This window comes from Sinocyclocheilus grahami, unplaced genomic scaffold (genome assembly GCF_001515645.1).
Source record: "Sinocyclocheilus grahami isolate Dianchi unplaced genomic scaffold, SAMN03320097.WGS_v1.1 scaffold576.1, whole genome shotgun sequence".
NCBI lineage: Eukaryota > Metazoa > Chordata > Actinopteri > Cypriniformes > Cyprinidae > Sinocyclocheilus > Sinocyclocheilus grahami.
In genome coordinates, this window is record NW_015505755.1 from 22,114 (window position 1) to 38,389 (window position 16,276).

The 16,276-nt window shown below is 37.7% G+C and overlaps 1 protein-coding gene across 2 annotated transcripts in view; it reads left to right on the top strand.

Moving 5' to 3' along the window:
- Positions 1-16,276, top strand: part of LOC107556701 (regulating synaptic membrane exocytosis protein 1-like) — a 114,818-nt gene that overhangs the window by 13,939 nt on the left and 84,603 nt on the right. Inside the window, exons 2-4 of one of the 2 annotated variants that reach the window (XM_016239871.1) lie at positions 3,719-3,932; positions 9,908-9,919; positions 14,550-14,570. In XM_016239871.1, coding sequence (XP_016095357.1) covers positions 3,719-3,932; positions 9,908-9,919; positions 14,550-14,570 — 247 coding nt within the window. The remainder of the gene's footprint in view (positions 1-3,718; positions 3,933-9,907; positions 9,920-14,549; positions 14,571-16,276) is intronic. The other variant, XM_016239872.1, reaches the window with a different exon arrangement.

Below are 16,276 nucleotides of genomic sequence, written 5' to 3' on the forward strand. Positions count from 1 at the left end.
GTTTTATGTTTACGCGGCGCGATGCAATGCAACGCAACGCGTAAAAAGACAGTATAAGTCATTATAATCCATAATTATGTCCCCATTGGATGCAACGAATGCCTCGTTTATAATAGGTTTTCATGTTTTTGAATCATCACTCCGGCCTGACAGGGCATCATCACAATATGGTGAGGGGCATAACATTTCCGTCTCACGCTTGAGGTTTTCGGCCAATCACAACGCACTGGATAGCTGGCCAATCACAGTACACCTCGCTTTTTCAGACCGATGAGCTTTGTAAAAATCGACGTGTATCAGAAAGGCGGGGCATAGAGGAGAAACAATAATGTACAGTATGTGGAAAATAATGTGTTTTTTTAACCTTAAACCGCATAAACACATTTCATTACACCAAATACACAAAAGAATGTTCTTGTCTTTTGGAGTCCCAAATACATAAAATTTTTTGGTCTGCTCCTGGGATTTAGCACAGCTAAGTTACAAGTTAAAAAGTTATAAGTATACCTCACAGTAATATCTTTAGAGGCTGCCTTGGAGTTAAATTAGTAGTTCACCCCAAAAAATTCTGTCATTATTTACTCACCATCAAATTGTTCCAAACCGTGTGAGTTTCTTTCTTCTGCTGAACACAAAAAAATATATTTTGAAGAATGTGGGTGTCCAAAAAGTTTCTGGCCCCATTCTACGGTATTTTTTTATACTATGGAAATCAATTGGAACAAGGAACTGTTTGGTCACCCACATTCTTCAAACTCTTTTGTGTTCAGCAGAGGAACAGAACTTATAAAAGGTTTGGAACAACTTGAGGTTGAGTAAATGCTGACAGAATTAAAATTTTTGGGTGAACTATCCCTTTAAACAGCTATTTTAGGACTTGTTTTGCCTTTCATGAAGGTGTAGAGAGCCCGAAGTTCAACCCTCAGAGCTCACCTCAGTCTGTTCTAAAAGAAATCTATTGATGTCCGCTTGTATTGGCATTTCTATTTTGGTCCAGTGACCAGCCAAGTACTCTAGTGAATCACTGGATCTAGATTTAGCCATTATCAGCAACCCTTTTAACTTTGAATCTTTGAATCCCAGAACAATTCAGGATGTAATTTAAACCTGAAAATTTGTTGGAACATTTTTATTAAGATTTATAGTTCTTAGTTCTGTAGTTCCAGTCTCTAATAGTTATGCTTGAGCATCTTGGAGAAAAAAAGTCTCTTCATTAGTGACTCACCATTATGTTGTTTCAAAATTGTGACTTTCTTTTTTTCCTAGAACACAAAGGGTGATTTTTTCTTTTTATCACTACGAGAAGTAGTGATGTCTGATTCGTGAACGAATCAGTCTTTCAGCTATTTTAGGACTTGTTTTGCCTTTCATGAAGGTGTAGAGAGACCGAAGTTCAACCCTCAGAGCTCACCTCAGTCTGTTCTAAAAGAAATCTATTGATGTCCGCTTGTATTGGCATTTCTATTTTGGTCCAGTGACCAGCCAAGTACTCTAGTGAATCACTGGATCTAGATTTAGCCATTATCAGCAACCCTTTTAACTTTGAATCTTTGAATCCCAGAACAATTCAGGATGTAATTTAAACCTGAAAATTTGTTGGAACATTTTTATTAAGATTTATAGTTCTTAGTTCTGTAGTTCCAGTCTCTAATAGTTATGCTTGAGCATCTTGGAGAAAAAAAGTCTCTTCATTAGTGACTCACCATTATGTTGTTTCAAAATTGTGACTTTCTTTTTTTCCTAGAACACAAAGGGTGATTTTTTCTTTTTATCACTACGAGAAGTAGTGATGTCTGATTCGTGAACGAATCAGTCTTTTGAGTCAGTTCCTTTCAATAATTGGCCTATCAATTATGCTTTATGAACTGATCTGGCTCTCGAGTTCAACTCACTGTCTCAATTATCTGGTCTCAGAGGTTAACAGATCACTAGATGGGAAAATTATCAATGTTACTCACACAGTTTTTTTGTCATTCTGATTGGTCTCAAGGGTGATTCTTATTAGCATCTCGTGACTGTTATTCTATCATTTTTAGTTTTTCAGAGGAAAGGAAAATTGTAATACAAGGTTTTGTTTGTTTTATTTAAAATGTGCAAAAAGTATATTATGGAAGAATGTTATAAGGGTTCGAAATGACAGTGACATGAGGGTGAGTAAATGATGGCAGAATTTCCATTTTTAGGTGAACTGTTTCTTTAAGAGGTGTATAGCTGGCTTTCTTGTGTTTCCATGATGGCTGGAGACCTGGTCCCTTGCTACCATGACAGCTGTTCCCAGCTGAGAACACTGACCCCGAAAGCAAATTCAACTCTCTCCACCTCAACAACGTTCTCAGAGGTCTAAATCTTCAAGTGTAACTCCAGTAAACTAGTTTATCATCTAGTGATTGTATTACTTTCCTGAATAATGACTTCATGTTTATAATCCTCATTCTTCTGGAAATACATAAACATTTTTGTTTTGTCTTATTTAGAAGATCTTTTTGCCAACCTGATTTGATATGTGTGTGTAAATGCACGTAAAATGTCCATAAATCTCCTTAAGCACATCCACCCATAACCTTAAAGAGGTCACTTTTCTTTCCTTTGATTGCTCTGTCAATGATTCATCCTTGTCGCCACGCCTTCGACTTCCCACGTAACACTTCATCCTGACTGCGTAATATAGCATCACTGGCCAAGACTCCCCAAAGTCACAACCTCCATCCAGATACCTGGGACTGCAGTCTGCTGTCTGATTCCAGAAGGGAAACTGCAAATGTGGTCAAGCTAGAGAGAACGCTTGCATTTACAGTCATGGAGAGCAGAAGTCGTAGGAAGAGTGCTTTTGTTAGCGAGTTTCAGTGGATTCTGGAGGCGCTGTTTTATGCAGGTTTGGGATTTTGAAAGGAAATTGCAGATCATGGCTGTTCGCCACAAACAGAGGTGATGCTTTGCATTTGCTTTTGCAGTTTTATTTTCTTGAAGAATGATTTTTACTGCAGTGGGACCAATGTACATTTTCGTATGACAAGCGTTGTGATAGGCTTGAACAAATGGTGGGACGATGGGTAGAAGGGGAGGATGAACATTTTGGTTACCTGTCAGCCTAGAGTGTTGGAAACAACTTTTACAGAGAAATGTGTGCAATGAATTCACAATTTACAATGAGCTGTGTCTTTTATTTTTTTATTTTTTAGGGGAATCTATTTTAAATGGCTTAATGTCTTTACTGTGGTCATTAGAGCTGCTAACCACTTGCTATAAGGGAACTGTTATGCTAATGTGCTGTTCCTTTGAGAAATGTTACTGGAATGAAGCCCCATCTTTTTAAAGCAGACAGCAGCGCCTCATTGGCAATTCATTAACAGTTTATTTTCATTCCAGTGAAGGGAGAAGACAAACAAAGTGGAGTTAGGTTCCAATTCAGATTAAGTATTTTATATGTACAGCTTGAAAGAAAATCTGAGATTGAATTTTCGATTTAATATGCTGTTTGTACATATGCTAAATGCTGTCCATAAGCCAGACATTTCATCTGCGTCACCAAGATGTGTTCATTTTGATCTGGAAAATAAACATTTTAGTTGATCATCTGCAATACTTCACAACTGTGCTAATAGGTTTAAGTTTTAGTTAACAGTAACAACACTGGTTGTTTTTCTAACAATACAAACAAGCTAACAAATGCTTCCCCTTTTTCTCTCTCTTTCTCCCCTTTTTATTTTCTGTCTGTCAGGACACTGCACCAGCAGTTTGAGAGTTATAAGGAGCAGGTGAGGAAGATTGGGGTAGAAACGAAACAACAGCAGGCTGTCCATAAAGATGATGCACCTACCTGTGGCATCTGCCGTAAGACCAAGTTTGCAGATGGCTGTGGGCATCTGTGTTCCTACTGCCAGACCAAGTTCTGCGCCCGCTGTGGGGGAAGAGTGTCACTGCGCTCAAATAACGTAAGAACCCACTTTGAGGCTTTTTTCCCATTCATCCTCCATGTTGTCTTTCTCACTGTGAAGTCAGTTCCATTTCCATTGACTTTCATTTTAATATTTCATTTGTTTTATTATGCTTGCTTTAGTCTTTTTTTTCTGTTTGTAACTACATATCAGTTGTTTGGTTGATTCCCTGATGGAGAGTTTGCTGAATCTGTATAAATCACACAATTCAGAGCGATTACAGAGTCCAAATCCAGAGTACGAACAGTTAAATCTCAGTTTCTCCTAATCATACAAGTCTACAGATTTGGATTGCAAATCCAAACCACCCACAACTCCTCTGAGCTTTATAAAGACTCTTCTTTGAGTGAAATCTTCATTGACTTTGCTAAGAGCCAGCAGGTTAATGTGTGGGACCGTTTCCAGCAACACAACATGCAACGGTCTATTTTAGGATCTCATCCTTGCCTGCTGTCTCTAAAGACCCCCCCCCCCCCTCCTCTAGAGTGACTTACCTGAGAATGGGCTCATCTCACTGGGCATGTTGAGGAACAATCTGCCTTAGTTCCGTCCTGCCCAGCTGGGTGAGGTCCCCTACTGTTACATATAGTCCATCTCATAGTTTTCAATAGTAACAGTGGGGCTCTAAAAGCGGTTTTCTGTATTTACTGTTAATATGACAAAGTATGTTATGGCAGCTCAACCCTAATGCTGTTTAGATTAGGGATGCATGATATATTGGCATCATATTAATAACCAGTATTGGTGATTTTAAGCTGATATCGGATGCTTAATTGTTTCTGCCTATTTTAAGATTTAGATCATCATCTAGAACTGACTTTTATAGGGTTAGTTCACCAAAAAATGAATATTCTATCATCAATTACTTAGCCTCATGTAGTTACAAACCCATAAGATTTTCTAAACACAAATAAAATATTTTTTAATGAAACCTGAATGATTCCTGTGCTTCCAGTTTGTTCTTGTGCTTTAGAGAAGTACTGTTGAGCTGCTATTGACCATATGTGAACATTTTGGTGGAGCTGAATTGCAATGGAGGGACAGAAATCTCTGATTTCATTAAAAATATATTTTATTGTAAAATATAATTTGTCTTAATTATCATTATATAATTAGCAAAACTCTTAAAGGGATAGTTCACCCAAAAATTGTAATTCTGTCATTAATTACCCTCATGTCGTTCTAAACCCGTAAGACCTCCGTTCATCTTCGGAACACAAATTAAGATATTTTTGATGAATTCTGAGAGCTCTCTGACCCTCCCATCGACAGCATTGTAATTACCACGGTCAAGGTCCAGAGATGTAGCAAGGAGATCTGTAAAATAGTCCATGTGACATCAGGGGTTCAACCATAATTTTATGAAGCTACGAGAATACTTTTTGTACGCAAAGAAAACAAAAATAACAACTTTATTCAACAATTTGTCTCCTCCACGTGACGCAACTGACACAGAATAGCATACGCTGTTTGCGTTCAGTGGATATTCTCCAAAATGGCACCAGGGTGACGCGGAGGAGACAAATTGTTGAATAAAGTCGTTATTTTTGTTTTCTTTGCGTACAAAAAGTATTCTTGTACACTGTAAAAAATGACCATGAATTTAACGGTAAAAGACTGTAAAAATCATACAGTAAAAAGCTGTTAAATGGTTAACGGTAAATTTGCCTACTATTTACGATGAAAAACTGTATTGGACATTAATTTGACGGTAGTATACCATTTTTGGAAGTGAAAAAGACCGTATAATTTACAGTGAATAACTGTAAATTGACATTCCCAGAATTCCCTGCGTTACATTTCAAATTTTATGTTTTTTTGTTGAAATAACTTCAATTTCTTCTTAGTTTTTTTCTTATCAGTTTTGTATATTAGGGTTGTGTGTTACACCTAATGTTGTTAAATTAATATTTATTGCATTATTTCAGTTTCATGTGTGTTACCATGATGGTGTTTAGTGTTTGTGTGAATGACACTGTGCACCTTCTATATATGTTATTATTTAAAAGCTGCTTGTAATGGGCTTCGGTTCATCATGTGACTTTCTCATCACCACCTGCATTTGGTGGTTATCAGTGTATTACAGAGGTACAAAACTTGTTTTCAGTACTTCAATAGGTTGGTATATTAACATTATATCAGTTAATGAAATTACGATATTTAACTGTAAATTTAGGTTAAAACCGTAAAACCTAAAACTTGCTACCGTATTTTTTACGGTATAATTCCGGCAACCATAGCTGCCGTTTTTTTTACCATAGATTTTACAGCTTTTTTTTTTACTGTGTAGCTTCGTAAAATTACGGTTGAACCCCTGATGTCACATTGATTATTTTACCGATGTCCTTGCTACGTTTCTGGACCTTGATCGTGGTAATTACATTGCTGTCTATGGGAGGGTCAGAGAGCTCTCAGAATTCATCAAAATATCTTAATTTGTGTTCCGAAGATGAACGGAGGTTTTACGGGTTTAGAATGACATCAGGGTGAGTAATTAATGACAGAATTGTCATTTTTGGGTAAACTAACCCTTTAAGGGTTTGGAAAAACACCAGGGTGAGTAGCCTAATTGATGACAAAATTTTAATTTTTAGATGAACTACCCTTTTAAAGATATAGAAACACAATATGGCAAAGATTTAACTTTTTAAAATCTTTACTAGTGGCATAGGCAGAATTTTATTTTTGGGTGGGCCTGGGCAAAAGTGACCGCACTAGTAACTAACGACTAGGTATTCCGGTCATTTCAATCTTTTCTTTGATCTTATTGAAAAACAAACCATAGAACACAGTGGAAGACACGCATAGTAAAACTCCCACGTCTCTGTCTCCGTCACGAATGTGCCGATTGTCAACACAACCTAAAATCATTCACAAAAGCCCCAATCCCTAAATACTGTCGCAGATTACAATAGGTCACTCGAAAAAATATATATACTGCTTTATTTATTCCGAAACAGAAGTCATTTAAAATGTTATTTGTGTATTTTAATTTTCATTTCATCATTCTACAGTAAATGCACAAAGATAGCCTATTCAAGGCAATGTATTTTCTCATCATATTTCCTCAAATATATTAGATATAATTGAAGTGTATACAATTATTTTATTCAGAAATGTCATGTTTGTGATTTATTTTTTATTTTTTTAATTCGTTATTTAAATTAATAGGACTGCATATTCGGAAACAGGTGCAGTTAGTCGCCGGTGTCAGTCGCAAATATTATAAAATTAATCTTTGTGAGGACGACTGGCAACAGCTGGCCTTAAATTCTTTAAACACCGCACACTAAATGAATTTAAACACTGACTGAGGCCACATTTCATTCATAATCGGCCTGACAGTAGTGTGTTCCCAGCTTTACAGAATGAACATGATCAGCCTGCTCTTGGAACTGAAAAGTCTTACCGTTACTTGCGGGCTGATGGATGGATTCTCTCCCGTGTCAATGCCAGTTTTTAAAAGTAAATTTTTTACAGAAAATGCATTGTTGCTGTCACACAATTGCAAATAACTGGTTAACTGACTGGGTGAACACACACAAATTCACAGACGTGACATGCCTGAGATAGCCTGGTTAATACCTAACATAGCTGTCAATCAAACTCATTAAGAATTGAGCAAAAACACATTTTATTTATTTTAGTATTTGAGATGTTATACTAGTTTTGTAATTGTGTTAAAATAGATTAAACAACAACTAACAAATATTATGTTTGTATAATAAACTGCAGGGGCCTATAGACCAATTTCTGTTTGTAAACAGTTTTGAAATTTTTTTGTGGGTGGGTTCAATCTGGTGGCAGAAAATTAGAGTTTTAAAATAACAGTCTATGGAAGCCATAGAATAAAAGGATAAAAAAAAGGTCATTTTGAGTTTGTATTTCAAAATTCCGACTTTTTTATCTTGCAATTCCGAGATTATATCTCACAATTCTGAATTTAAAAAAAATCAACTCGTTATTCTTTTTTTCCCCCCTCGGCTCAGAATCATGAGCTTATAACACTTATAGCTTTTTTCCCCCTCAGAATTGACAAACTCACAATTGTTGAGTTAAATCGAGTTACAAAGTCGAACATAAATAAAAGATAAAATAGGTAAATGTTATGTAAAATGTTATAGGTTTAAATAGTAGTCTATTTCATGCTGTAGCTGTAGAGCTAATACAATATGTCCCCTGTGAACTGCGTGTGGATATTATGTTACATTTATTTATAAAATGTACTTATTACATGGATTTTACCCATTTCCCTCCACTTGTTACCATTGTTTTTCTGCCACCACAATGCGCACGCAGCTGTAAGTGACGTAACTGTGACGTCTACTCCAAATGGATCTATTCATCATAGTGGGTGGGCCTATGCCTGTCAGGCCCGTCCGCTGGCAACGCCCCTGATCTTTACAAGCATGACAGAGTGATTTGATGTGCACATATAATATGCGTTTGTGCATAAAAATTAGTTCATTTTCATGAAAAAGTATAGCAACCTTTTATTAATGTTTTTAAATGCATAGTCAATTCTGTTTCGACACATAATCTCCCTTTTATAACTATCTCAGCTAACCAGTTTTTTCAAGAATGATCTCACAGCATCCCAGAGGTTCCTCCTCTTTTATTATGAGGACTTATTTTTCTTATTCTTTAAATAAGTCTTTAAATAAGTTTCAAGGGATATTAATCTGTCTTTTATATTGTGCAGAAGAACCATTTTTTAGTTCCCCAAAGAACCTTTCAGTGATCAGTTCTTTAAAGAACCATTCTTTCCTTAATGTGAAGAACAGTTTTCCACTATAAAGAACATTTTGTGGAATAGAAAGATTCCATGGATCTTAAAGGTTCTTCATGGAACCATCAATTCCAATGAAGAACCTTTATTTTAAAAGTGTACATGCTGTGATGCCTAAATGCCCAAATTCATGTAATGTACGTATATATCAGTTAGTTACCAGCCATTAAATGAAAACAATTATTTTTAGTATCAGCCAGAATTTCCATATTGCTTTATCCGTAATTCTTAAACTACATTTTACTGTATTTTACTGTATATGTGTGTATAATAAACAGAGGTAGCGTATGCATAGGTGTGTGTGCCAGAGTTTTTATTTCCATCCTGTCAAGGGTTTCTGCCCAGCTTTGATCACTCAGACTTTCTTTTATGCTAATCAAAAAAGTAATAGCCTCTTAATGGTCAAGATTAAGATTTTCTTCTGAGAATTCGTTTTTTCCTTCTGATAATTCTCATGGTAAAGATCAATTGGCATCAAATTCTCCCAGCCAGCACCCAGGATCAATCAATACCTTGAAAGGCCAAGGCTGCCTGCAACAGAGCACAGCTGTAGTTCTTGTGTTTCCCTGTTGGGGGCATTACAGAGACAAATTAATGTACAGACCTCCTAAATCAAACACAAATTGTCTAACAAATATGATGCGCAGGCACAGATTCAGCGAGGCCTCACAGTGTTGAACAAGCATCCTGTGAGGTTGCTTGGACCCCTCATCTGTGTTTTGTGATGCTCTTATTTTGGTATGAGTGGAGAACATGTCAGTTCCGTTCTCATATTTCATCTCTACCAGAGAGCCATACATGACCATTGCTGGACATGTCTGTTGTTATGTATAGAAAACAAACCTTTGATCACCCATAGATAACATTTCAGTTCGGTGTTAAATGTATTAAACATGTATTAAAATTATAATTATTAAAGCATCTTTGATTGCCCTTGTCACTCCATATGAATATATCTGTTTAGATGCACAAGAGAAAACTGGGTTGCTTCACTAACACGTTTTCCTCCCACTCTTCCCTCCCCCCATTTCTTTTTCACACACTCTTTCTTTCCATTTCTCACCATTTATTTTTCAATTTTAATTTCACACTTTTTCTCTTCCACCTCCAACCCTCCTCCTTTCCCCCATTACCTCTGTTTGCTTGTCTTTCACTCTCTGCTTCCTGGACTGCATGACTCAAGGAGGATAAAGTGGTTAGAGTTTTTCTTTTCTTTTTGCTGTGTGCTATGCTAATGTTATTTGAGGAAACTGTGTTACGTCTGAATGTGCACAATCACTGGATTGAATAGACTAATTCCATTTCTGTTGCTAATATAAGAAGTTGTATATGTACATGTGTGAGAGACAGAGTGATTTGAATCTATTGTAAAACCTTCAGTAAAAAAATGCAAGTTAATACGCTAAAAAAAAACAAAAAAAAGGTTTACCGGAAAAATACTGTGACAATGTTTCAGTTATCATTGGATGGTATATTGGTGCCTATATGTTTTACAACTTATAACAACTTATAGCTACGTAATATAGAACAGAATATGTAACACAAAATAACATTATATACATTACTGATAACAAAAACAAGAAAAAACCTTTTAACTCGTGTACTGCACTGAAAATGCTTTACCTAATTTGGTGTTCCCATTGCTTGTAAATTATGCTATATTATGCTATATTATGACCAAATCTTGGCACTTCTTATGCACTTTAGTTTTTGAGTGAACTTAATAATAACCAAATAATGTTTTTTTTCACTCAAAAACTGAAGTCTATGATCAATCAGTTCCAAAAAGAAATACAAAACCTGTGCTAATTGAAAGAAAACAAGTTGAGAAAAAGATTGAATCTAGGGCTGGACGATATGGCCAAAACTGATATCACGATATATTTCTTAATTTCGGTCGATACGATATAATTCTGATATCGATATGAACACTATTTATCTGAAATATAAATCTTTTGTAACATTATAAATGCCTTTATCATCACTTTTGATCAATTTTAAGCACCCTTGCTAAATAAAAGTATTAATTTCTATAATTTCTTTCCCAAAAAAATAATAACCCACCATCGCCTGGAAGTCCGGAGACATACTCCAGTGGAGTGTGGAGTGCAAACAGGAGTGCCTCCGAGATCTGCCTATCCCGAGCTCCGTTGGGAACGACCTCCCTGTCTGTTCCACCTCGGTGGAAAGCCCGGATTCATCGCCTGTCACTCCTCCTCCCGAATACCAGGCATTCCAGGACGTGTTCAGCAAGCTCGCTACCTTCTGTACGGCCCCGGCCTTTTCACACCCAGACCCCAATCTCCACTTCGTGGTCATAGACTGGGAGGGGTACGGTCCTGAGGAGAGGTCGTGGGCAGACAGAGAGGACATACTGGACCCATCTCTTCTCAATGACTTCCACTAGGCTCATCCTGACCGCCCCACTCCCAGGGGCCGCGGTCATCCTAGCCGTCAGTCTCGAGCGTCGGGAGATGCCCGTGGGGGGGAGAGGTACTGTCATGGAAACACCTGCCTCACCAGCCGAATCAGCCTCCTACACCCGCTCACAATCACCTGATTACTGATCACGGACACCTGCACCCACTTACCACACCAGTCAAATACTCACTCACCTCAGTTACTCGTCGGCTGGTCTCAAGGTTACAAGCTGTTCTCTATGAGTTCCTTGCCTCCCGATCTACCTGTCACACCTCGGATTCCTCAGTTCGCGGCCAAAGGACTTCAGGGCCAAACCCAGATAAGACTGATTCTCTGCTTCCATTTATTCCTCAGTTGACTCTTTTCTGTTGGAAGCTCCTCCTAAGTTCCTCTGAATAAACTTCCCTCGCTCATGAATGTTACTTTATCAGATCAAATGAAAATGCCATTGAAACTTTTCTGAAGACAGTCAATTCCTTTCAGAGATACATTCATATAAAACACCCACGCCGTGTTATGATTTTGAAACGTGCAGTGCTCATGTTTATTCAATGAAGTCAAACGGCACAAATAAATCAATGTATGGGAAACTGGTAATGTATATCGAAATATCGGAAATGTGTTTAAAAATCATATCACCGTTATTGAAAAAAATTATATCGCGATACATATTGATATTGAATTATTGTCCAGCCTTGAATCCAAGATTTGGTGATTAATACAGCATAACAAAAAAAATTCTAAGCAGGTTTTTGTAGGTCGGGCATTTGTTGACTGGGAACACCACTAGTGTATCAAGTTGGGAAAACAAAACTGATTAAAAAAAAAATTTGTGAAGTTGTTATACCCTGTGTGAGCAAATGCAGTAAGTTTTAGTCCAATGCAATAATATTAACAAGCATTTTCAGGAAAAGAAAATCCTCTCCAGGTCAAAATGACCGGAAAACCTGAGGTTAAATAAAAGATGTGACATCTGGGAATGTCCTTTTACTGTTTTTTCACTATAAATTGAATGAATGGATGATGCATTTATATAGCGCTTTAATGTGTATTGTTGTACACCCAAAGCACTTTACAATCGTGTGGGGGTCTCTCCTCAAAAGTGTTGGGCAAGTTAATCTGAAAATGTAATCAAATTACTGATTACTGATTACTTCTTTTAAAATCACGTTACTGTTCTGATTAATTTATTTCAAAATTAATTAGTAACTGGTTACATTACTAGTTACGTAACTTTTTTCTCCATGAAATTTATGAAATCCCAGCATACACGCTCCCGATAAATATTTCAACATTCACAGAACACTGTTATTTTTAACTAAAGCAAGCGGCTGCTGCATGCATGGTTTGGCATGGCAGAATGCCAGCAAAGAGCGCTGCATTTATAATCTCTAAAATACATCTCAGTTCATCGAAATCTCACAAATTTCTGTTATAACACAATACATATATGCATAATGAATCTTTCATAATGTCTACAATTTGTGTGTTATAATGAGAGGATTCATGAGCACGCAAATTTCAGCACTGCATTGCTCAACGCTGCGAACACGTTATAGCCTAAATAGAAACTCTGCATATGCTTGCACCTGTTAATCGTTTATACAGGTGCATCTCAATAAATTAGAATGACGTGGAAAAGTTCATTTATTCCAGTAATTCAACTCAAATTGTGAAACTCGTGTATTAAATAAATTCAATGCACACAGACTGAAGTAGTTTAAGTCTTTGGTTCTTTTAATTGTGATGATTTTGGCTCACATTTAACAAAAACCCACCAATTCACTATCTCAACAAATTAGAATATGGTGACATGCCAATCAGCTAATCAACTCAAAACACCTGCAAAGGTTTCCTGAGCCTTCAAAATGGCCTCTCAGTTTGGTTCACTTATATTAGTTCATGTTGCTTTTGTGCAATAGATGAATAACTAATTATTTGCTTTAGATATTTCTATTTTGCGGGAGGCCCGTGAATCATTTTATTCTCCCACATCCCGCACACACACGAGTGTCTACCTGCCCGCACCAGCACTCGGGTCTCACGGGAGCAGGTCTCTAATCCACTGGCACTTGACTCAACAGTGCGTGTGCTACATCCTTTTTACAATCTCTAGATTATAAAACACTGCATTCTGTCAGCAATGTAACGTGGCAGTAACGTATAGAGACCTCGGCCTGTAACTATACTCTAATTACTATTTTGACAATTAATAACGTTAAATTACTCCGTTATTAAAAAAATAATCAAATTACAGTAACTCGTTACTTAGTACTCTAATTACTATTTTGAAAATTATAACGCGTTAAATTACTCTGTTACTAAAATAGTAATCAAATTACAGTAGTGCGTTACTAAGTAATGCGATACTGCCCAACACTGCTCCTCAACCACCACCAGTGTGCAGCATCCACTTGGATGATGTGACGGCAGTCACAGTACAATGGCGCCAGTGCACTCACCACACACCAGCTACAGGTGGAGAGGAGAGTCATAGAGCCAATCAAGTGGTTGGGGATTATTAGGGGGCCATGATTGACAAAGGCCAGGGGGGCAATTTGGCCAGGAATCAGGCTGTCTTTGAGTTCACATGAACAACGGTTAATGTAAAGTTACTCGTCGTTAGGCTACAGGAGAATACCATAATTCCTCTGTTCAATTAGGCCTAATACATCGAGAGTCACGCAGACCTATAACAACCCAGCTACAACACATAATTGCGAATAACATGCCTTACCTTAACACAGAAACTACCACAAAGTCCAACGTTTATATTTTTTCTACGAATCTTTGAGTTAACATGTACTAAACATGAGTGGAATTTGCACCGCAGCGCCCCCACACCTCGATGCTCATGACAAGAATAGCGTGTATAGTTATCTTTATTGAAGTGAATTAGGTTTAAATCGCCGTCATGCATGAATGAATGATATTTTTGCAATTTTACACGATAATCCACGATGATCACATTACATAAAATGGAAATTGCACGTCAAAATAACACATTGTCAATATTTTTTGAGACCCCCCAAAATTTCACAAATCTCGTTTTCAGGGGAGCCCATGTCTTATTAAGGGGAGCCAAGCTCCCCCTAGCTCCCCCGTAGTTCGCACCCTGGTTACACCCCTACTCTTTACGAGAAGTGTCATGGGATTTTTAATGACCACAGAGAGTCAGGACCTCGGTTTAACATCTCATCCGAAAGACAGTGCTTTTTGACAGTATAGTGTCCCAGTCACTATACTGGGGCATTAGGACCCACACAGACCCAAACATTTTGAACCGTGTACTGGCATTGTCATGGCATTGTGTTATGATTGAAAGTTACTTTCTTCTGCTATATTGAGCACAAACAAAATTTGATTAATATTGCGTCCATTATTTGTCTTCTGTTCATGCAAAGTGTCTCATAGGGAAAGACAGGGTAAGACATTTTGAGTATTGTAGATTCTGCATGGGCAACACCAATTATTTCCTCATGAGAGCCAGCTAATAGGAAACTAGCATGCGTTGACTGAACCCCATCCCCCTCCCTTCCTTGTTGCTATCGCCAGGGATGCCGAAGTTGTTGCCACAGCAAGGGGGTTAGGGGAATAGGGTATTTGGATTTGTTGGAATATTGATGTCTCACAACTGGTTGCTCTTTAGTCAAATGGGTTTAACTTAAACATTATGTAAGCTGCACTTACATGATTTTCAGCAGTGACATGTTCTGAACATGGAATGGATTTCCTTTCACTTAAAGTGCTACCAGTGATGAGAGAATGCTTATCTGTGCATGTTCACTGCACCTGCTTGTGCCCTGGGACTGCAACAGGCATGCCACGGGGTGAAAGTTCAAGGTTAAAATTCAAGGTTTTAGCACATAATGCTATAGTCGTTATTCACATTGTTAGTATTGATGAAAGCACTCAGAGAAATACTTACCCTGCACTCCAGTGGGCACTTGCGACTTGTGCATTTTTATGTGTGTGATGTGTTTCCTGTCAGGTGTCTGTGTTTATTGTGCTTGTTGTCTCTCTCTGAATGGCTGGTAACAGTGTTAAATTTATGCTGCTAAAATAGAAATATCCTTCCTTTCTTGATTTTTTTTAGCATATACCTCTGAATGTCATGTGTGTGGTTGTAATGTTGGTAAAGAGCTCAGCTTTCATATAGGTGTGGTCTTTCCATCAGTAAGTCCAAAGTATGCTTCATTTTGTACATGTTCGCTTATCCTATGCGTACAAGCAAATGCATATACTTCATTTGATAGCATACACTAACATAGGCGGTCGACGCATGCGCACTAAAAAGTTTCATCTTTGTGCAGTGTTTGCGCTATTTCTCTCCAAATGTTAGGGCTGCATAGAAATAAAACCAAAATCAGTATATGGCTTAGTGTGTGATTATCAAATCTCAAAGCTATGATATAGTTAAATAAATATATTTGCTGCATGTTTCAAAGTGAATTGTCTGTTTACACATGAGCAGCTTATGGTCAATCACAATTTTTATCAGAAAAAACGGAATTCCCCCTCTTCCCCCAAATTGTGCAGCCCTACTACAAGTTATGACTGATAAAAATGTGTTTACACTCATTTGCTGCAGTCTGACGCAAAAAAATAAATAATTGATTGATGTATACATGGTTAAAAAAAATAAGCTGTACCTGTACAATATGCGTGTTATACTACACCGAAAAAAAGGTGTAGGATTGACTTCAAAACTATTTTCACTTGGAAATTTCTACAGTAGTAAATTTCACAGTTAATTACATAGATTCCTCAACACAATGAATGAAACATGAAATTTTGGTAGACTGAAATAGTATTTTCTTGTAAAACATGCTAACATAATCAGTTCCCTTTCAGTCAGTCACGTTCTACGTAACGTCAGTCGTGACTGACGAATTGGGATCTCGCCCGAGAGCCCAATCACGGGGGGGCGGCCCAAGTGTATGTGGACATCCCTCCGGTTGAGCGCGCCATTGCTATGCAGCTCTGCCCGCAAGGAGCCGCTGCCTGGAGGGGTAGTCCACGCCTTCTGTCCAGGGCCTGTAAGTTCTCATCCGCTCTGACGGCTAAGGCTTACAGTGCTGCTGGACAGGCCGCTTCCGCCCTGCACGCCATGGCCCCCCTGCAAGTCCAC